We start from the raw sequence: 19,513 nt of genomic DNA on the forward strand, positions 1-19,513 counted from the left end.
CTCTAGCACTGGCAAGTTTGTTGCGCCACTGAAGCTTTTGGTGCCCTCATAGTCACTGGCCGTGTAGCAACATTCCTTGGTACATACACACTGGAATTCGTTGGTCTTCCATTCTAATAATATATCCATACCAACCAAGCCGCTAAAACTGAACCAGTGCTGATGGAGGCGGTTGCTGGGTTTGGCTTTGAATATCCTTGTTGCTGAGCTTGTCCTGCCATTTGACATGCAGGAGGAGACAACAAGAATTGAACACGTCAATCCAGTGACCTTCAGCCCGCCTCTGTGCCCATGTTTCGTATCCATACAACAGAGCAGCTTTGTAGCAAACATGATGTCACGACTTCCCCACAAAGGCTGCTGATGGGCCCCAAACATGGAAGCCGCTGCTGCTATGCAAGCGTCCACATCTTACAAGCCTCCTTCAGCCCTATCTGGGACACTGCCCACGTATTTGACAGCTGCCACCTGCTCGATGACCCATCCAGATGGGTTAATATCAAGCTGGTTGTAAACTGGAGCTGGAGGCTGTTTGATGCTATGGCCAGGGACTTAGTTTTATATGGATTATATGGAGGTGTAAAGTCTGGGGGCAGGAACGCTACCTGCAGTTGAAACCCAAAGGAGAGCATCCTGCAGCTGCTGCCACTGGCAACCCTGGGAGTTCCCCTTGGAGAGTGGGTGCAGGGCCTTCCCCAGTGCTCTTCTCACAGCTGCAGAGCCTGGGAGCTGGTTGCTTTGTAACAGACCTCTTCCCTTCATGTTCCCTCCCTTTCCAACAGTGCCGCCAACTGGCTAAAGCCCCCGACCGCGGAACAGAAGAGCCACACGCCGCGCTACTTAACCCCAGCCTACTGGCACAACAACAGGAGCAAGCTGCTCTTCATGGGCAGCTACCTGTGCCTGAATACCCTCCTCTTCACCTGGGCTGCTCTGCGGCACACGCCCCTTGGGGGTTGGGTCATGATGGCGAAAGGCTGCGGGCAGTGTCTGAACTTCAACTGCACCTTCCTTGGGGTGAGTCCTGTGCCTCTCCGGACAGATGGGGGCGGTCACACCTCCCTCCCAGCGCTCTTGGAGGGTTCATGAATCAGGGGCCACAAGGGGCTGAGCTTAGTGCTTGCGTGGCAGGGGCTCTAGAAGAGTGAAGCATGGAATCGTAGAAATGTGGGCCTGGAAGGGACCCGGAGAGGTCATCGGGTCCAGTCCTCTGCGCTGAGGCAGGACCACGCAAACCTAGACCATGCCTGACAGGAGGTTGTCCAACTTGTGCTTAGAAACCTCCAGTGATGGGGATTCCACAACCTCCCTTGGGAGCCTGGTCCAGAGTTTAACTACCCTTATGGTTAGAAAGTTTTTTCTAATATCTAACCTACATCTCCCTTGCTGCAGATTGAGCCCATTACTACTTGTCCTACCTTCAGTGGCCATGGAGAATAATTGATTACTGTCCTCTTTATAACAGCTCTTAACATATTTGCAGACTGTTCTCAGGTCCCCCTTCAGACTTCTTTTCTCAAGACTAAACATGCCCAGTTTTGTTAACCTTTCCTCACAGGTCAGGTTTTCTAAACTGTTGATCATTTTGGTTTCTCTCCTCTGGACTCTCAAATTTGTCCACATCCTTCCTTGTATGTGGTTCCCAGAGGTGGATGCAATTCTCTGGCTGAGGCCAACATCCCAGAACGATATTAGTCTTTTTCACAACTGCATCGCATTGTTGACTCATATTCAATCTGTGATCCACTCCAACCCCCGGACCCTTTCCAGCAGTACTGCCACCTGGCTAGTTATTTCCCTTCACCCCCCCTGCACTCAGGAAATAGGATTTCTAAGGGAGAGGGGATTCTTGCTTTTTCTATGAGGGCATGCAGCAGTTCTGCTTTGCTTATGTTCAAAAGGGGAAATTTTGGCAATCATTAAGACAAGTACTTTGCCTTTGTCTTTATTGAATTTCATCTTGTTGATTTCAGACCAATTCTCCAATTTGTCACAGTTGTTTTGAATTCTAATCCTGTCTCGAAAGCGCTTGAAACCCCTCCCAACTTGGTGTCATCCACAAATTGTATAAGCCTACTCCATTATCCACTTTATTAATGAAAATATTGACTAGTACCAGACTCAGGACAAACCCCACAGGACTGTGTTCTCGTTACTTTGACAACACTTCAGCTGGAAGAATCATAAGGCATGTCCACGCTGGAGCATTATTTCCAGTTTGGGTAGAGCCATGCTAACTCTGATGGAGCTAAAAATAGAGCCCTAGGTACATCCTTGGGGCAGCTGCACGGGCGTCAGGGTCAGCTAGCTGCCCCGAGTACGTACCTAGGGTTGTCTTGCCACCTCTGCAGCTGTGGCTACTATTTTAAGCACGCTAGCTCGACCAAAGCTAGCATGGTATGTCTACCCGAGCCAGGAATTACTCCTCCAGCTCCTCTGTAGACATGGCCCAGGTTACCGTGGAACACACTGGGCCGGCCACACTGCTCTTTGCAATGGCAGGAAATGGAACGCGTGGTCGTGTCACTCTCTGGGGAATATTTCCGAGAATCAGACAATCAAAGTTAAAAATAAAAAGTTAAAGAATAACAGACAGGAAGAAGGATATGAACTATCGGAGAGCAAGTAAAACCAGGACTGTCCTCACCCCAGAGCAGCCAGTACAAAGACATCCCTCTGGTCTTCTTTAGCTTTTACTCAAAGGTAAAGAGGGGTAGGATGGCCCCATGAGAAGGGCACTGGGCTCAGACTCAGGAGAGCTGGGTTCAGCTCCTGACTGTGACCCTGGGCGAGTCTTTTTACCATCTGTCTTGTCAGGATGATGTTACTAACTCACCTTAGCAAAGGGCTTTGAAGTAAGTTTGTTGGGTGGAGTTAAGGGCTGTGATACACGGAGGTCAGACCAGATGATCTGATGGTCCCTTCTGGCCCTAAACTCTATGGCCCTGTCTCCTGATGGAAAGGGCTGTAACAGCAAAGCGTGACTGTTACTGTCATCCGGTTCTCAAAGGTGCTCATGCTGCGCCGTTGCCTGACGTGGTTGCGAGCTACCTGGGTTGCGAAAGTTTTCCCGCTAGACCAAAACGTCCTCTTCCACCAGCTCGTGGGGTACGTGGTGGGGGCTCTCACAGCAGTTCACACCGGAGCACATGTGGGGAACTTTGGTGAGTAGTAAATCCTCTGCTTGCCCATGCCCCCATGCAATAATTGCTATGATTCTTTTATTTGCAATATGCTTTGCTCATGCAACCATTCTTCTAACGTACTATGAAAATCTTGAGTGATCTAAAGAGGAAAAACCATCAATTATTAAAATGGAAAATGCCAACTCCTCTTTAACTATAAAGAACATCAGCTACTAAAAAAAAAGGATTGAAATCTACATTAAATACAGACTTGATAAAGCAGCATTTTCTAAAGTATGGGGTGCACCCCCTGGTGAGAGGGTAATAGGGGCATGAAAGACCAGCCAGCAGGGTGCAGACAAACCTCTTCATTGTTCTCCAGGGTCTGAGCTTTTAACAAAAAAGTTGGTCTCTAGGTGTTATGGTTGCAAAGAAACCGTTCAAAACATGACTCCTGGATAACCAATGTAGCCTTGATCTACCTGAATTAAAGAGATCCTGAGACAATAGCTCTGATAGGGGAAACTGCCTTGTGTGTAACTGACATAGCAACATCTACCTGAGTCTGCAATAAAAAACAATAACTCTGAGGTGTGATTTGCCCCATTCATTTTGGATACCAATAATAAAGCTTCTTTAAATGTCAGCCTTTTTAACTGCACATCAAGGGATGTAAGAAAAGAGAGGAAGAATTGTAAAGTTTGCTCCAGCATGTCCTAAAGTAGAGGGGGGTTCTAGGGATTATCCAGGGGAGAGCATGGGGGGCATGGAAGATGTATACATTTAACAAGAGCAGGCCTTTAATGAGATACGGTGAGACTGAAGGGGCAAAATTGATTCCATATTCCTAAAGGGGGCGGGGTTCAGCTTTCAAAAGTTTGGGGAGCAATTGATTTAAGGCAGGTTTACTTGTAAGATCAGCTCAGCATTTTATTTTCACTCTTCCCATTGCTAATAATTGTGTAAGGTTTCAACTAAGGTAGAAGTGTATATGAGACAGGAAGGGATTGGCGCTGTACGTAATCCACTGGTTCATTGTGTGTTGTCCCCCTCTAGTGGCTTCCCCTGATACGAGGTTAAAAGCTTTTTACTGTTACCAGCTAATGGAGTTTCTTTTTAGCTCAAGTGCTCCAGATTTTGGGTTCAGTCCCTGCTAACAACCCATGTTTGAAGTGAGTTGTGGAATGTGATCCTGCTTTGAGACAAATCATTCAGCAGTCCTGACTTCAACTTCCTCTGATTTATAAGGGCACCCCTGAGGTATTTTGTGGGAGGGTGGGGTGTAGTTTTGTTTTTTGCATAAATAATATATTGTATTAATAAGTATAAAGAAAGGAGACATGATTGCAACTGGAACAGGTTTAGTGCCATGGGGTCCCAGGACCACAGCCCAGTAAGGGAAAGGATTGCTTTGTATTCCATTGCTCTGAAAGCTTTTTTGGTCAAAGAAGGGTTAATATTACTCCATGGGAGACCTTGGTACATGGCCCCTTGTTGTTGTCATCATTGTGTATCTCTGAGATACACTGCATCTGAGGTGTGTGTGGCATTTTACAGACAAATGAACGGATCAGGGACCGCAGCTCCTAGGAGTTCATGGCCACATTGGAATGCCCAGTATCCCCTTGTTGATCCTGTACTCCTTGTGGAAAGCGCTAATCCCTTTGGCTGCTGCTGCTCTGCAGCCCCATGTTTCTCTGTGTTTAGTCAGGCTGACTCAGATCCAGGATCGCCCCGCGCTTTGGGAATATCTGTTCACCACTCGGCCCGGGATTGGCTGGATTCACGGGAGCGCCTCTCTCACTGGGATTGCACTGCAGCTCCTCATCTGCATGATGCTAGTGTGTTCCAGCACCTTTGTCCGGAAGAGCGGCCATTTTGAGGTACTCCCCAGCTGCACTCTGCAAGTGGGGTTTGGTTTTGCTTGTGCCCCCTCCGTTATAGTGCAGTCATGTATGCTCCAGTGTCTCCCATTCTGCATCCCATTGAGACTTGCATATTTTCTGCCAGGATCATTTTCATACATTTCTTCCCACAGCGATTCCAGTCGCAGCACGATGATAACGTGTTAGTCCCTCTCCAGGCGGCACTGTGTAAACTGGTAGCTGATCTTAGAGGTTCATTTAACTGAATCCCATGCAGCCAAACTCCTATGTAGAAAGACAGCAGGAAAAACCTGCTCACAAGGGCAGGGGGTGGGTGGGGAACAAAGCTCTTTAATGGGTTAAGAAATAAAACCCAGCAATTCAGACAAACTCAGGTAATTACATCCCTCATGAGGCCAAGTTAGGAACTCTCATCCAATGACACTTCTCCCACTGCATGTGGGTGGTTAGTGCAGGAACTGGCTCCTTGTCTGCAAAGCTGCCCAATGCAGATGGACGTTCAGTGCTTGAGGGGCTTACAAGGGCTTTGCTTTTACTCTATGCCTGGCACCAACTTGCTGTGCACAACAACCAGATCTTCACAACGTCCTGCCCAGACTCTCCATCTGGGAAGCACGGCCCCCAATGCCACAGAGGTTGTGTGCCCTCTCTTCCGCTCTGTTACACCTGTATAAATCCAGAGTGACTCCACTGATTTCAGGGGCCTCCTGGGGCAGGTTCTGACCTCAGTTACTCTTGTGTTGGCCAGGAATGGCAATGCTGAAGTCCTTGGAGGTTCCACATTTACACCAGAATAACTGAGAGCTACGTCTGGCTCCTTACTGCTAAGAATGACTGTTTTTTCATACCTGTCCACGGCCGCTGTTGGCTGGGCTGGAAAGCCGAGCTGGAGCGTACTGTATCTGGTGCCTAGAAATACCAGTGAAAAGAATCGTGGAAAACTAGTGACGCTTTACCCAAACTACAGCCACAGTTGGGCTGTATCTTTTGCCACCACTGCACTCATTAGTCTCTCTTACTGTTCATCACTGACGCCAGGCTGGTATCCCCAGTGATCCGTTATTGTTGTGACCTGCAGGTCTTCTACTGGACTCATCTGTCCTACATCTCCATCTGGGCTTTGTTAATCCTCCATGGGCCTAATTTCTGGAAATGGTTTGTGGTTCCTGGATTTCTGTTTGTGGTGGAGAAGACAATTGGCATTGCTGTGTCACGCATGGGCGGGCTGTACGTTGTGGAAATCAACCTCCTGCCATCAAAGGTTTGTTCCCAAAGCGATCCAAGGATGCGCAGTTATGGGAATATGTTTTAAAAATACTGCTGGGGCTGGGGTGAGATGTGAAATAAAGAATTGGAAATTGAGCTTACTAGGGTCTATTCCTAGTTCTGCCACTGACTTGCTGCATGACCTTGGGGAAGTCACTTCACCCCTCTTTGCCTCTCTTTCCTGTTCCCTAAAATGGGGATAAAAATCCTCGCCCTACTTCACAGGACCACTTTTGTCATTTGTAAGGTGCTTTGCGATTCTAGTGAAAAGCACTCTATAATAACTATTCTTATGTGACACGGGAAAAGGAAGGAAAAGTGAGACAAAAGAGGTATTAAAAAGACAAATTCAGATTGTCTACTGTGTATTATGGCAACATGCTGGAGTGGCAGCATTCCCTAGACTCATGGAAATTAGAAATGGCAGTGCTGAAATAGGGAGGCAGTCTGGCTTAGTAGGTAAAGCACCAACATGGGATTCAGGAGATCTGGGTTCAATTCCTGTCTCTATTCACCAGACTTTGGGCAAGTTTCTGTGCCTCAGTTTCTCCTCTGTAAAATGTGGATACTGATCCTCTTTGTAAAGTGATTTGAGATCTGCTAAGAGCTGGGGGTTATTATTCTTTCACCTGGTGCAAAAGTGGTCCTTACTTATATGGCCCGGGGCATTAATTAATCTATTTTAAGTGTCTAAAGAGTTGTCCTCCCCCTTCTTTTGGGTCGCTGCTCCACAAGCCAATGTGAAAAGCACAACAAATGGCACAGAATCATGGTTTAGTATTTGGCCAGTCAAGGCGTTCTCTTGAGCTGCATCTTGACTTGTCTGATGATGAAACAATCTGCAGAAAGTGTGTTACCTGCAATCCTCTGTCAGCGTTAATAGTACCTTTTCAGCAAACATTGACACAAAGGCCCGTGCCTGGGCACCCATTCCCAGTGGCCTCTCTATGGAAGCAGGCTTGGGGCAGATATCGGTCACACCTCTGCAGTTGAGGGGGCCTGGCTGTACTAACAGAGAGGTAGCTCGACATCTGTATGCTGTAAAATATGCCCACAATTATTTGCATGCTCAAAACTGCAGGCACAGACTTGGAGGCTGTTGTGCTCTGGAGAAGCTATGCCAGTGGAAGAGGCTTAGGGTAACATACAGTCTGCCGGGTTCTCTTGTGTGCAGAGAAATTTTCTACCTCTTGGCTTTTCATTTCAATCAAGGTGACTCATCTTGTGATTAAGAGACCACAGTTTTTCCACTACAAGCCTGGAGACTACGTTTACCTGAATATCCCAGCGATTGCGAAGTATGAATGGCATCCTTTCACCATTAGCAGCGCTCCTGAACAACAAGGTATGTGGTTATACTGGACACCAGAACTGCGCCATTTTGCTATTTAATCGGAATGGTTACTTACAAAAAGGCTAGAATGATAAAGTAGCAGAGAGAGACCATTTGGTGTGGTGCAGCGAGATTTTGCAGCAAACGGGCTTCGTTTGAAGTAACTGAGTCAATATCCAAGAATCATTTAATTAGGTGCTCTAGCTGTGGCATGCCGAGAAGCAGGTGTGTGTGGTTTTTTGTTTTTTTTTTTAAATCATATAAGAAAGGAAGCTCTTTGCCAGTCTGGTTTCCCTGTGCTGAGCTGGGACTTGTATTCCACCTCACCTTCTTCGCCCAGCAGACGTGAGCTCCACACTTCTGGAAGGAGAAGCAGATGGGCATAACTCACAGCAGCGGCCTCTGACCTCTGCTTCCCCCATCCCTGCTGAAAGGGAACATTTCCACCTGCCCTGCAGCTCTGCCCTTCCCCCTTTTGTGGAATCATGGGAAATGTGGCTTCTCTGAGGAAAAACAAAGACGAAAAAACTGTCTCATCCAAATCACTTATTTCCGTGCAATTCGAGAAATACTGCCGTATATTCCATGCTCAGAAAGGGGCTGACTATCTTAGGGGTAACATGTCATCTCATGTACGGATCCTGCGAATGCAGCTGATATATTGGATGATTGACCTAATTGAAATGGCCAGCGCATTTCTTCGGTTAGCTTTCCTTAGCAGCCTTGTTACTCCCTCTGGTGTTTCTGAAAGCTTGGAATTCATCCTTAACTTAAATGCTGGGCCAAAATCTGTTCTCCGTGAAGTCCAGGATAACTGCACTGGACTTCTTAGAAATTCCTCTAGATTTTTACTGGTGTAACCGAGACAAGAACTTGGCCTGTTGATTTTAAAATACATCACTCTGCTTCTTGCCTGGAGAAAGTTTCAGTCCAGCTGTATGATTCCCTCATCAGAATATTTATACAAGGCTCCTTCTTATTTCACCGTAGTCTGCCTTCATTTCACAGATACCATCTGGCTGCATATAAGATCACAAGGACAATGGACCAGCAGACTCTATGAATATTTCAGGTGGCCTGAACCACTCAGCCAGGAGCCTAAACGGCTAATGAGAAATCTAAGAAAGCAGAGGTACCACAAATGGACCCAGGTTTGTAATGGACAGGGATTATTTTTATGAATCACTTTTTATAGTTTAAAATAGGAGTGCCTTTAGTTTGCTTTCTGTGAAATGTGTTAGGGTACGATAGTGCCTGCAGCTGCCACTAGGAGACGGTGACACTGGCATCAGCATGGGAGAGGGACCCTGCCTGTATTTATCCTCGCACATTGCCCTAGGTGGAGGCTGTTCATTTCTTCCTGGTGAGGACACCCAAAAAAGTAAGAATATTCAGTTGCTACAAGCCTGTGGCTTGTGGGATCAGAAATGTCTGGGTTGCTCAGGCTGATGTCCTAGTATCAGACGTACAGAGGGCTCTGTTAGCTTATTAAAACACGCCACAGCGTTCCGTATCTGATGCTTCCCCGTGGACAGTCACCGCTATGTTTCGGATCGGAATTGTGTGTCTTCCGGTAGAGTCATTGCTACTTCCTATTTCTCAAACAGCAGGTGTGCTGTAGGTACGATCTGGGCTTCTGGGCACATGTAGGAAGTGTGCAGAAGAGGAACAGGGCTGTAAAGCATTTCCAGGCTGAGGTTGGAGTCCCCCATACTGCTCTCTCATGGGGATTTTCTATCTATTCTTTATGGGTTTGCTGATTTTCCTGAATCTAAAATAAAAACCATCAAGATGGAAAGAGCATTACATGCTCATGGTGACTGGAAAGTAGCATGGTGGTACTGAAACTTGAAACAAACAGACCAGGCCATTATCTGAAAGGCCTAATAATAATCCCTTGCTCTTATACAGTGCTTCTTCATCAGCAGATATCACAGTGCACTACAAAGGAGGGCAGTACCAGTCTCCCCATTTTACAAAAGGGGAAACAGAGGCACAGTGGGATGAAGTTACTTGCCCAAGATCATGCAGCCGGCCAGTGGCAGAGCTGGGCACAGAGCCCAGGTCTCCAGCATCTCAGTCCAGTGCTCTAGCCGTTGGGCAACACTCCATCTAGAAAAAAAATAAGACAGACCCTGGGCTGGTGCAAATCTGCAGCATTCCATTGGCTTGAATGGAGCTACACCAGTTTACACGAGCTAAGGATCTGGTTCTGTATCTCACGGCTGTGCAATCCTCACGACATTCTGCTGCCCACGTGGTATCAGATTTGTGCATGTAAGAAAAGCAGGAAGACCTGTGTCCTGGACGTTGTCCTCTGTAACATGGGTAGTGAGAAAGGAGGTAAAAATGCCCAACAACGTCCTGTCTAGTTACAGGTCAACCTCATGAGCCAACTATTCTGTTAACCCTCATTAGAGTTGTGTTCTGCCCTGGGGCCTAAGCAGAGAAGCCCTGGATGGACAAAATAGCTCCTGTCAATAAAGAGAAGAAAGTTTCATCTATCTCAGTGACATGGCTCTCAGTGTTTTCCTTGAATTTGGCTCTAGGAACATCTTTTCCGCTCATCTGGTTCAGAGGCATCAGTAGCCACCAGTAAGGATGAAACGGTTGAACTGACGTCTTACAAAGCCACCAAGTACCCTGACGGTGAACCTGCTGACATCACCGTCACCAGAAGGGATGAAGAAGAGAGCCCGCACGTCAGAGAAGTAAAGGCCCTTCATTTGTTGGCTAGACAACTTACCATTGATTACATGCTTCCAAGGCTATTGGGTTCAGGTGGCTTTGCATCGGCCCCATCTGGGCTGGGTCGGGATGGCGTGAATGAGCCCTTTTCAGATAGGGGTAGATGAGTAAGAGGAGAGGACCTTGTAAATGCTGGACATTTGGGGCCCATATTCAGGAATCAATAGGTCTGGTCAAAACCTTTCCACCAAATTTTTTTTTTTATAGAAAATTGGGGTTTTGACTAAAAAATTTTTTTGCTAAAAGTGTCTGTTTTGGTTGAAAAATTTTATTTTTTCATTGAAAAACTGGATATCCAAAAAATCCAAAGTGTTTTTGGTTTTTGGCCACAAAAAGTAAAAATGTTGATGCGGAATTGCCTCCTGGGGGGGTTATAGTTTGGGTGACTCATATCCCTATTCTCCACTCTGGGCTGGGTTCCATAGTCAGACTACATCTACCATGCACTGTCATGCGTGTGATGTAGTCCAAGTTGCACTGAGTGGTAGGTAAGGCTCCAATCCTGCAACCCCAAACGTGTTTAATTTTAAGCATCTGACTATTCCCATTGACTTCAATGTGACTATTTATGTGTTTACTGGTAAGTACTGGTAAGTTTACTACATAAGTGTGATCCGGATTAAGACCCAAATCATGATAATCCCTGATAGGTGGACACATAAAATTCTCATTGACATTCACCTTTTGTCCTTTGTAGAGAAAATACACAGGCAGACACTGGATGATGTTTGTGCTTTTTATCTGTGTTTGCTACTGATCTGCATCATTTGGAAAGTGGCATGTCAGGAAAACGATACGCTTGTGGCTTAATAATGAATTTCTTATTGTGAAATTTAGAAAAGATTCCTCTACAAAGCTGAAATGTGTAATAAGACAGTAGTCACTAGTGGACCAGTTTAGACAGACAAGGAATAGAAATGAAGCCGTTTTAAAATCAGCAAAGATTCACACGCTCTCTTTTTAAGGGGAAAAAAATGGAAAATTAGATATAAATCATACTAATGTTAGAAAGTTGGAGAACCACGTTTACTGGCTTTTATCATCTGATATGAAAAGCTCTCAGGATATTGATTCTGTCACAGCTGAAGGAGTAGTCATTACAGATAAAAAATTTATATGCACCGTTTTTAATGAGTTTCTCTCCCTGTTGCTGTTGAACTATTCTCTTTTCTCTCAGTTAGCAGAGATCCTCCTACCATTGTCAATCTGATCAAAATTCTTGTACCTCTTTTATTCTCCCTTCTAGGCCCGACTAACGCATGATTTGTGGGAATTTGAATAATTGCATTTTTGAATCAACCTTTTTGATTCAATTACAATCTGGATAATTTACACAGGCATCTTGGGTGAGATTTAATGCCTTTGAAAATCTTCCCCCTAAACTAATGGGCCTTCCCATTTTGGATAATGAGAACTTTTATTAACGTGGAATGTAAATAGAAAACCTTTACTTTATGTTACTCCTCTCTGAAGAATGGGTACATGGCCACCTACCTTGAAAATGACTCTTGTAGCGCTAAAATAATACTGTATTTGACTTATTCCTGGTGCAGTGATTAGGTCAGGAATGATATAACCAAAATGAATGTCTCTGCCAATCTGGGAGGAAGTAGATAAGTATTACCAGGAGATCTATTGGCGCGTCAGAGTAAGGGTGACTTTAATACTCAAGATGGAATAAATTCTGAGAACAATGTCATTTGCTTGACTCTTGGCAACATGGTTTTCTTTATGTAACAGGTTTCTACCAAGCTGAGTGAGAATCACAGAGTTTGTAATATCAAGGTAAGATTCTCCTTTGCGTGGCTGGTTAAAGCGCCTCGCCTGCAGCTGGTTCTGGGCAAACAGACCCCAAGCCAATTGCAGGATCATTGACTCATAGACTTGAAGATCAGAAGGGATTATCATGATCATCTAGTCTGGTCTCCTGCACATTGCAGGCCACAGATCCTCATCCACCCACTCCTGTTCATAGAATCATAGAATATCAGGGTTGGAAGGGACCTCAGGAGGTCATCTAGTCCAACCCCCTGCTCAAAGCAGGACCAATCCCCAACTAAATCATCCCAGCCAGGGCTTTGTCAAGCCTGACCTTAAAAACCTCAAAGGAAGGAGATTCCAGCACCTCCCTAGGTAACCTATTCCAGTGCTTCACCACCCTCCTTGTGAGAAAGCTTTTCCTAACATCCAACCTAAACCTCCCCCACTGCAACTTGAGACCATTACTCCTTGTTCTGTCATCTGCTACCACTGAGAACAGTCTAGATCCATCCTCTTTGGAACCCCCTTTCAGGTAGTTGAAGGCAGCTATCAAATCTCCCCTCATTCTTCTCTTCTGCAGACTAAACAATCCCAGTTCCCTCAGCCTCTCCTCATAAGTCATGTGCTCCAGCCCCCTAATATTTTTTGTTGCCCTCCACTGGACTCTTTCCAATTTTTCCACATCCTTCTTGTAGAGTAGGGCCCCAAACTGGACACAGTACTCCAGATTAGGCCTCACCAATGTCGAATAAAAGGGAACGATCACATCCCTCGATCTGCTGGCAGTGCCCCTACTTATACAGCCCACAATGCCATTAGCCTTCTTGGCAACAAGGGCACACTGCTGACTCATATCCAGCTTCTCGTCCACTGTAACCCCTAGGTCCTTTTCTGCAGAACTGCTGCCGAGCCATTCAGTCCCTAGTCTGTAGCAGTGCATGGGATTCTTACGTCTTAAGTGCAGGACTCTGCACTTGTCCTTGTTGATCCTCATCAGATTTCTTTTGGCCCAATCTTCTAATTTGTCTAGGTCGCTCTGTATCCTATCCCTACCCTCCAGTGTATCTACCACTCCTCTCAGCTTAGTGTCATCTGCAAACTTGCTGAGGGTGCAATCCACACCATCCTCCAGATCATTAATGAAGATATTGAACAGAACTGGTCCCAGGACTGACCCTTGGGGCACTGTTATAGACCCCTAACCTCTGGCTGAGTTACTGAAGTCCTCAAATCATGGTTTAAAGACTTCAAGTTACAGAGAATCCACCATTTACACTAGTTTAAACCTGCAAGGGACCCATGCCTCATGCTGCAGAGGAAGGTTAAACCCCCCAGGGCTCTGCCAATCTGACCTGGGAGAAAATTCCTTCCCTACCCCAAGTATGGTGATCAGTTAGACCCTGAGCACGTGGGCAAGACCCACCAGCCAGACAGGGCAGTAGGACTCTGGCCTGTAACTCCTTTCTGTTGTAAGTAGTCCTTACATGTGCCAGCAGTGCCACTCCGGGGCTAAAGTAAATCTCTTGTTCACCTGACTATGTGCCCCACCATTCCCCCTAAAGGCAATGAGATTGTGGGGTGTGACTGGACTGGTGCTGGAGCACTCTCTTGGCCCTGCGTCTACACAAAACAGAGAAAGTGCAGCTGTTTCTGGCTGAAAAGCCAACCTGACAATTGCTTTGCAATGTTTGAGTGGATTGTTTTCTCCCTGGATTTTTGGGCGGGTGGAGAACCCACCAGAAAGTTTCTTGTGTCCATCTTTTCTGTCAGCGCTGCTGAGCTGAAGTGACATTAAATCTCACAGTTACAGCTCTGTTCACTCATGTTATGCAGCCAGACAGGACGCTGCCAAAACCGCCTTGCTGGAAATAAGAGAAATAATTAAAATGACTGAAACATTTTTCAAGGAAAAATCCTGGTTCAGATCCCTAGCAGGTGTAAATCAGCAACGCTCCACAGAAGCCCACGGAGTTCCAATGATGGACATGGGCTGAGAACTGAGCTCCCTGACTTGCCTGTCTTACAGTAAGGAGCACAAAGGCCGTAGAAGGGCATAGCACCCACATCAACACCAGACTTTCAAATCAATCTCTGCTCTCAGCTAGGGCCCCAAAGAAAAGACCAGTTTTTTGAGGCCACGTTGGGTTCAAAGCACTTGCCTTGTGGGTCATAGAGTCATCTATTTCCATTCAAGGTGGAGAAGCTCCCTGAAGGTGCTGGTCTTCAACCCTGAATCCCCTGTTGAGCTAAGGAGGTGTTTTGGCTGTGCAAAGAATGCCGGGTGAGACCCTAGGCTGTTATCCGTCCCGCTGCCAGTGCGGGGTTATTTTAGATAAAAAAATGAGAAGTGTCTCTGTGAAACTGAAGCAAATGTGTCTTGTGTGGCTCCAAACTGCAGCCTTTCTTCTCTCTTAGTGCTATATTGACGGTCCCTATGGGACACCTACGCGAAGGATCTTCACCTCGGAACATGCTGTGCTGGTAGGCGCTGGGATCGGTATTACTCCCTTTGCCTCTATCTTGCAAAGCATCATGTACAGGTTGGCATTGTACCTTTTTAAGGCTTTATAAGTAGAATAAATACTAACCTGTGGAGGCGGAATTCTTCTTCCATTGCCAAATAAAAGCCACACCGTGGTTTCAAGATTCATGTTATGTGTTACGTTCAGGGTCAGTTCTTTTCTATCTGATCTAGACCTCATCACCATATTAGCTGGAGACTATTCCTGGTTCTCCCACTGGACTGCTGGGTGACCTTTTACAAGTCACCTCTGGGCCTCTGTGCTTCAGTTTACCCATCTGTAAAATGAGGATAATGATCTGATGGCCTTTGGAAAGCGCTTTGAGATCTGTGGGCGAACAGTGCTACGTAAGAGGTAGGTATTGTTAGCTGAGCGGTTTATTATCATTGAATGGATTTTAACCTCACAAGGGCCCTGCTGAGGTAGGGAACTGCTATTATCTCCATTTTACAGATGGGAACTGAGGCCCAGCATAGATCAAGTGACTCACCTGAGGTCAGACACAAGGTTTGTGGCTGAGCCAGTCCAGTAGTCTCTCCACTAGATCATCCTTTCTCCCTGACATTGAGGACTTGGTCCTTACAGGTGGGTGAAAAGATGTTCCTAAAACCAAACTCATCCTTCCAAATGGACAGACACTACACTGAAGACTGACACCCGAACAGAAAGTTTGCAAAGAAGCCAGATAAGGGTATTTTCTAGAGCTGGTCAAAAAAGGTGAACACTAGAAAAAACTTGTTGAAAATGTTGAATTTTGGAAAAACATGGCTCAGCTCTAATGACTTTCTCATGAGAGTTTTCACTACTGAGAGCAAGGGGCGGGGAGGTGCTAAAGAGCTGGCATGACCGTGCTTGTTACCACATGTGGGTTCTGTTGCATTCTTCTAGGTATCGCATGAGAAAACAAAATGATCCCCGCAGTGGCTATTCATGGTCTGAGAGCCTCAAGGATGACGAAATGAAGCTTAGGAAGGTGAGCTCCTACTTATAGGGATAACTCAAAGCTTCCCAGCGACGACCTGACTGCTGGTAGTAAATATTTGCGGGAAATCTTGTGAGCTGCTCTGTGCAGTTTGCTCCTGGGCAGAGCAACTTCCCGGACCGGGGCCCAGCGTTGTGTTGTCCGAGGTTCTGCTGGCTTACCGACTTCTAACCACTGCTCCAACTTTTAAAATGCAATAATAGCTGCTTTTTGCTGCAGAAACTGTATCTCAGGGCTTGTCTACAGTAGAAGTGCTGCATCCGTGCAGCTGTAGCAGGTCTGCTCTAGGCCGATGGGCGAGAGCTCTCCCGTCAGCTTAATAAATCCACCTCCACGAGAGATGGTAGTTATGTCATAGCACTGTCCATATTGGCACTTAGGTCAGTGCAACTTATGTTGCTTGGGCGTGGTGGCTTATTCACACCCCTGAGTGATGTAAGTTTACACCAGAGTTAGTGGTAGTGTAGACCTGGCCTCAGGCTGAGACTTATAATGCCCCGTTTAAGTCAAGAGGGGCTAATGTACCTTTGGATGCACTGCAGTTGATTATGATAGGGATGCCAGCAGACTCATAATGAAACCATTGGCGCCTATGTTGTAACTGTAACAATAATGTAAGAGGTATAAACCATCCAATCATTTATAGGGTTTGGGTCCTTCAATGCACCTCTGCTAAGAGGTCTCCAGACCCTTGTCCTCCACTCAGAGACATCCTTACTAAATAATAAATGCACAAACACCACTGCCCTAGAGCTATGTTCACGGCATACAGACAGAGGCATTAGATAGAAACATAAAATATTCTTTCTGGAAGATTTCAATGTAACACAACTTTTTTTCTTAGAATCCAGAGCAGAGAGAGACAAAGCAAGCTGCTCCCTAAGGCAGAGAGGACAATTTCCCCCACCTTGCTCTAGGCTGGTTGTTTGCAGACTGACTGACTGCTCCCAGATTGCATGTTTCCCTATAGAGCCCTCGTGCCTGCAAGCAGTACCAGGGAAACCCCTGAAAATTAAAAGTGATAGTTTACAATTTTAATACACGTTTGAATACACCACTCTCCCAGGCAATGGGTCCGACCTCAGCTGGCATAAGTTGGCCTAGCCCCGTTAGAGTAAGTGAAGCTACATTGATTTGCTCAGGCTGAACTGGCCCAGTCTGTGGGACTCCAGAGCTGCCTGCTAACCATCCTGCTCCTTCACCAGTTCCAGTGGTGATGAACATGGTATAAAGGCCCAGACAGAGACAGAATTAGAACCTGGCTCCATCCCACAACTGTCTGTCCCTTGTCTAATGTGACCAAGAGCCACTGAGGACTGGGGCCTTGTCGCTTTGCCAGTCTGCAAAGAGCCACGCTGGGGGCTTTAAAAGGCACAAACACCAACAAGTCAACTGATTCGTAGTTTGGTATGTAAATGTGTGGCTCACTAGCACCAAAGCAAAGATCGTGTTTTCAGGTTGACTTCATCTGGATCAACCGAGACCAGAAGTCCTTTGAGTGGTTTGTCAGCCTGCTCACAAAGCTGGAAATGGACCACGCTGATGAGGAACCGGAAGGTAAGTGGAAGCCAGGCGGCTCTGCTAGTGAATCCCTCCGTCCCCCATTCCAGTGGGCATGTAGGAATACTATTGACCTCAGCCTCCGTGACACATGCCCCCCAGCAGAGTGCAAGTGTCTTTAGTAACACAGTAGATGTTGCATTGTCCCTATTGTCATGTGATAGGCCTATCTGCAAATACAGGAAAAGAGGCAGCCGGGAAGGGATTTGTGAGCTGCAACCATTGTGTCCCAATCCTGGCTCCATCAAAGCTCACTGAGGCTACACTCCACAGGCTCTTGGCAGGTCCTTTCAAGGGGGGCACTCCTGGACCTGACTTAAGTGTGGCCCAGGTACCCTTGGTCTGTCTGCCGCCACTACACTCCTTCCCCTGCTTGGACTGCCATGCTCCTGGCAGGAGAACTCTGTGCGAATGGTTGGGTGGGAAGCCTCAGCTGCCTTGGGCACTGGCACCAGATAACCCTGCTTTGCTACTTCATGGTACTAGCTGCTGCTCTTCTTCTGATAACATGTCCCGACCACATACAGTCCCCACTTCCAGAGGCAGCATCTTCTCTCCACGAGCGAAACAAGGCAGATACAGTCGGGGTCTATGGATTGGTGGGAGACTCTCCTACCTAGGGGAAGTGGCCTAGAACATCAGGCCAGGGTACAGACCTAAAGAGAGTCTGTCTGGCTGAAGTGACATGATGTTCTGCCTATTTTCCCAGGGACAGGTGTTCTGCTAGCTGAGGTTTTGGTGGCAATGTGTTTTGAGCCAGCCTTGGTCAGTAATTCTGCACTAACAAACTGAACTCCAGATGCTCAGCTGTCACTTTGCTTTTCCCTTAAATGCACAGGCCGTTTTCTAGAGATGCACCTGTACATGACTTCAGCGCTCAGTAAGAACGATATGAAGGCTATTGGTCTGCAGATGGCTTTAGATCTGCTGGCGAAGAAGGAAAAGAAAGACTCTATCACAGGACTGAGGACCAGAACCCAACCAGGCCGCCCTGACTGGAGCAAGGTAACGATCCTTGAAACCCAATTAACAAACTGCGTCCGCCTGCTTCACTGTTGGGGAGGCACCTGAGCCAGGTAATGCTGGAGTAACTCCAGAGTAGTCAGTGGGGTGTGTGTATTTACAACGGTGTCAGTGAGCTCAGTCTGGCGCTCCAGGCCCAGTCTCTGCCTCCTCAACCAGGCAGGTTCCTGTTAGAGTCAACGGGAGCTTGGCTTGAGTACGGCGCTCAAAGCGATGCCTGAGGAGTGAGGGTTTCTGGTGGCTCTTCAAGTGGGAACTCTATGGGAGTTCTTTGATTGCTGCTTCAAGTTTCATGTCTACTGTTTAAGACTTTGTTACATCGTCCCCTTATCCATGCCCAGGAAACAAGCCACTCTCCCTCGTAATTGTTAACGGCCACCCATGAAAAGAACCTCCCTAGGTGGTGCTTTGGTGTGCCTCCTGCTTAGCTTTGTGGTGAAGGAGAGCTAGTGAACCAAGGGCATGTTAATGGTGTTTGCACGCGATGTTAAAACAGACCTTGTTCTTTTCTTCTCCTCCCTGCTTTCGTTTCATGTCAGGTGTTCCACAGGATGGCAGAGGAAAATAAAGGGAAAGTCAAAGTCTTCTTCTGCGGGTCTCCGGCTCTTGCCAAGGTAGTCAAGGCTCACTGCGAACACTTCAACTTCAGATTTTTCAAAGAAAATTTTTAATGATCTCTTTCTGTCCATCGCTGCCTTTCTCCGCAGCCCGGAGGGCTGTGTTTAGAATCCACTTCCTGCAGGTGATTTAAAGCGTAGCTTAGGTGTTTCCTTCTGTAATTGCTGGCGCATGCATCATACTTACAAGAGAGCTTTCTTTACCTTCCTCTCTGATTGTATGTGTGGGAATGTACTGTTTGCCCAAAGCATGGTCTAAACATGCCCCATAAATAAAGCATGCTTGTGTTCAGCTGAACCTGGTGTCTAGCACCTCCAGCTGAGTCCCAGTAGGAGCACAAATAACCACTTTGGCTTCTTTTTTGTGCATGGTGTGCAACTGGGGTAGGATGCCCCCGTCATGAAGAATAAAGCTCCCATTTTGGGGAGGAAATGTGGAAACTTTAAGGGGAGGGTGGGGCAGCACCAGTTCTAGGAGTTTACTGCCCCTTGGTAGCTATGGACAGACCTTCATAAAAGACTAGGGACATAGGAGTTGCCAGAGTGGATCAGCTCAGTTCTCCATCCAGTCTGGTATCCCACCTCAGGCAGTGGCCAGTGCCAGATGCTTCAGAAGATGGTGCAAGAGATTGTCGGCTTACAGCAGAGATGGGGCAAGCCATAAAATACACATCCAGAGTCCAAGTGCCC

At 46.7% G+C, this 19,513-nt stretch overlaps 1 protein-coding gene across 1 annotated transcript in view; it reads left to right on the plus strand.

Annotated features, from left to right (window-relative positions):
• NOX5 (NADPH oxidase 5) overlaps window positions 1-19,156 on the plus strand; it is a 31,454-nt gene extending 12,298 nt beyond the window's left edge. The window contains exons 5-17 of the mRNA XM_077828133.1: window positions 783-1,017; window positions 3,011-3,164; window positions 4,833-5,008; window positions 6,090-6,272; window positions 7,490-7,622; window positions 8,619-8,761; window positions 10,160-10,321; window positions 12,099-12,143; window positions 14,535-14,659; window positions 15,530-15,614; window positions 17,081-17,180; window positions 18,022-18,188; window positions 18,746-19,156. Coding sequence (XP_077684259.1) covers window positions 783-1,017; window positions 3,011-3,164; window positions 4,833-5,008; window positions 6,090-6,272; window positions 7,490-7,622; window positions 8,619-8,761; window positions 10,160-10,321; window positions 12,099-12,143; window positions 14,535-14,659; window positions 15,530-15,614; window positions 17,081-17,180; window positions 18,022-18,188; window positions 18,746-18,877 — 1,840 coding nt within the window. The 3' untranslated portion in view covers window positions 18,878-19,156. The remainder of the gene's footprint in view (window positions 1-782; window positions 1,018-3,010; window positions 3,165-4,832; window positions 5,009-6,089; window positions 6,273-7,489; window positions 7,623-8,618; window positions 8,762-10,159; window positions 10,322-12,098; window positions 12,144-14,534; window positions 14,660-15,529; window positions 15,615-17,080; window positions 17,181-18,021; window positions 18,189-18,745) is intronic.
• Window positions 19,157-19,513: the final 357 nt, after the last annotated feature.

This window comes from Eretmochelys imbricata, chromosome 10, assembly GCF_965152235.1.
Source record: "Eretmochelys imbricata isolate rEreImb1 chromosome 10, rEreImb1.hap1, whole genome shotgun sequence".
Taxonomy (NCBI): Eukaryota; Metazoa; Chordata; order Testudines; family Cheloniidae; genus Eretmochelys; species Eretmochelys imbricata.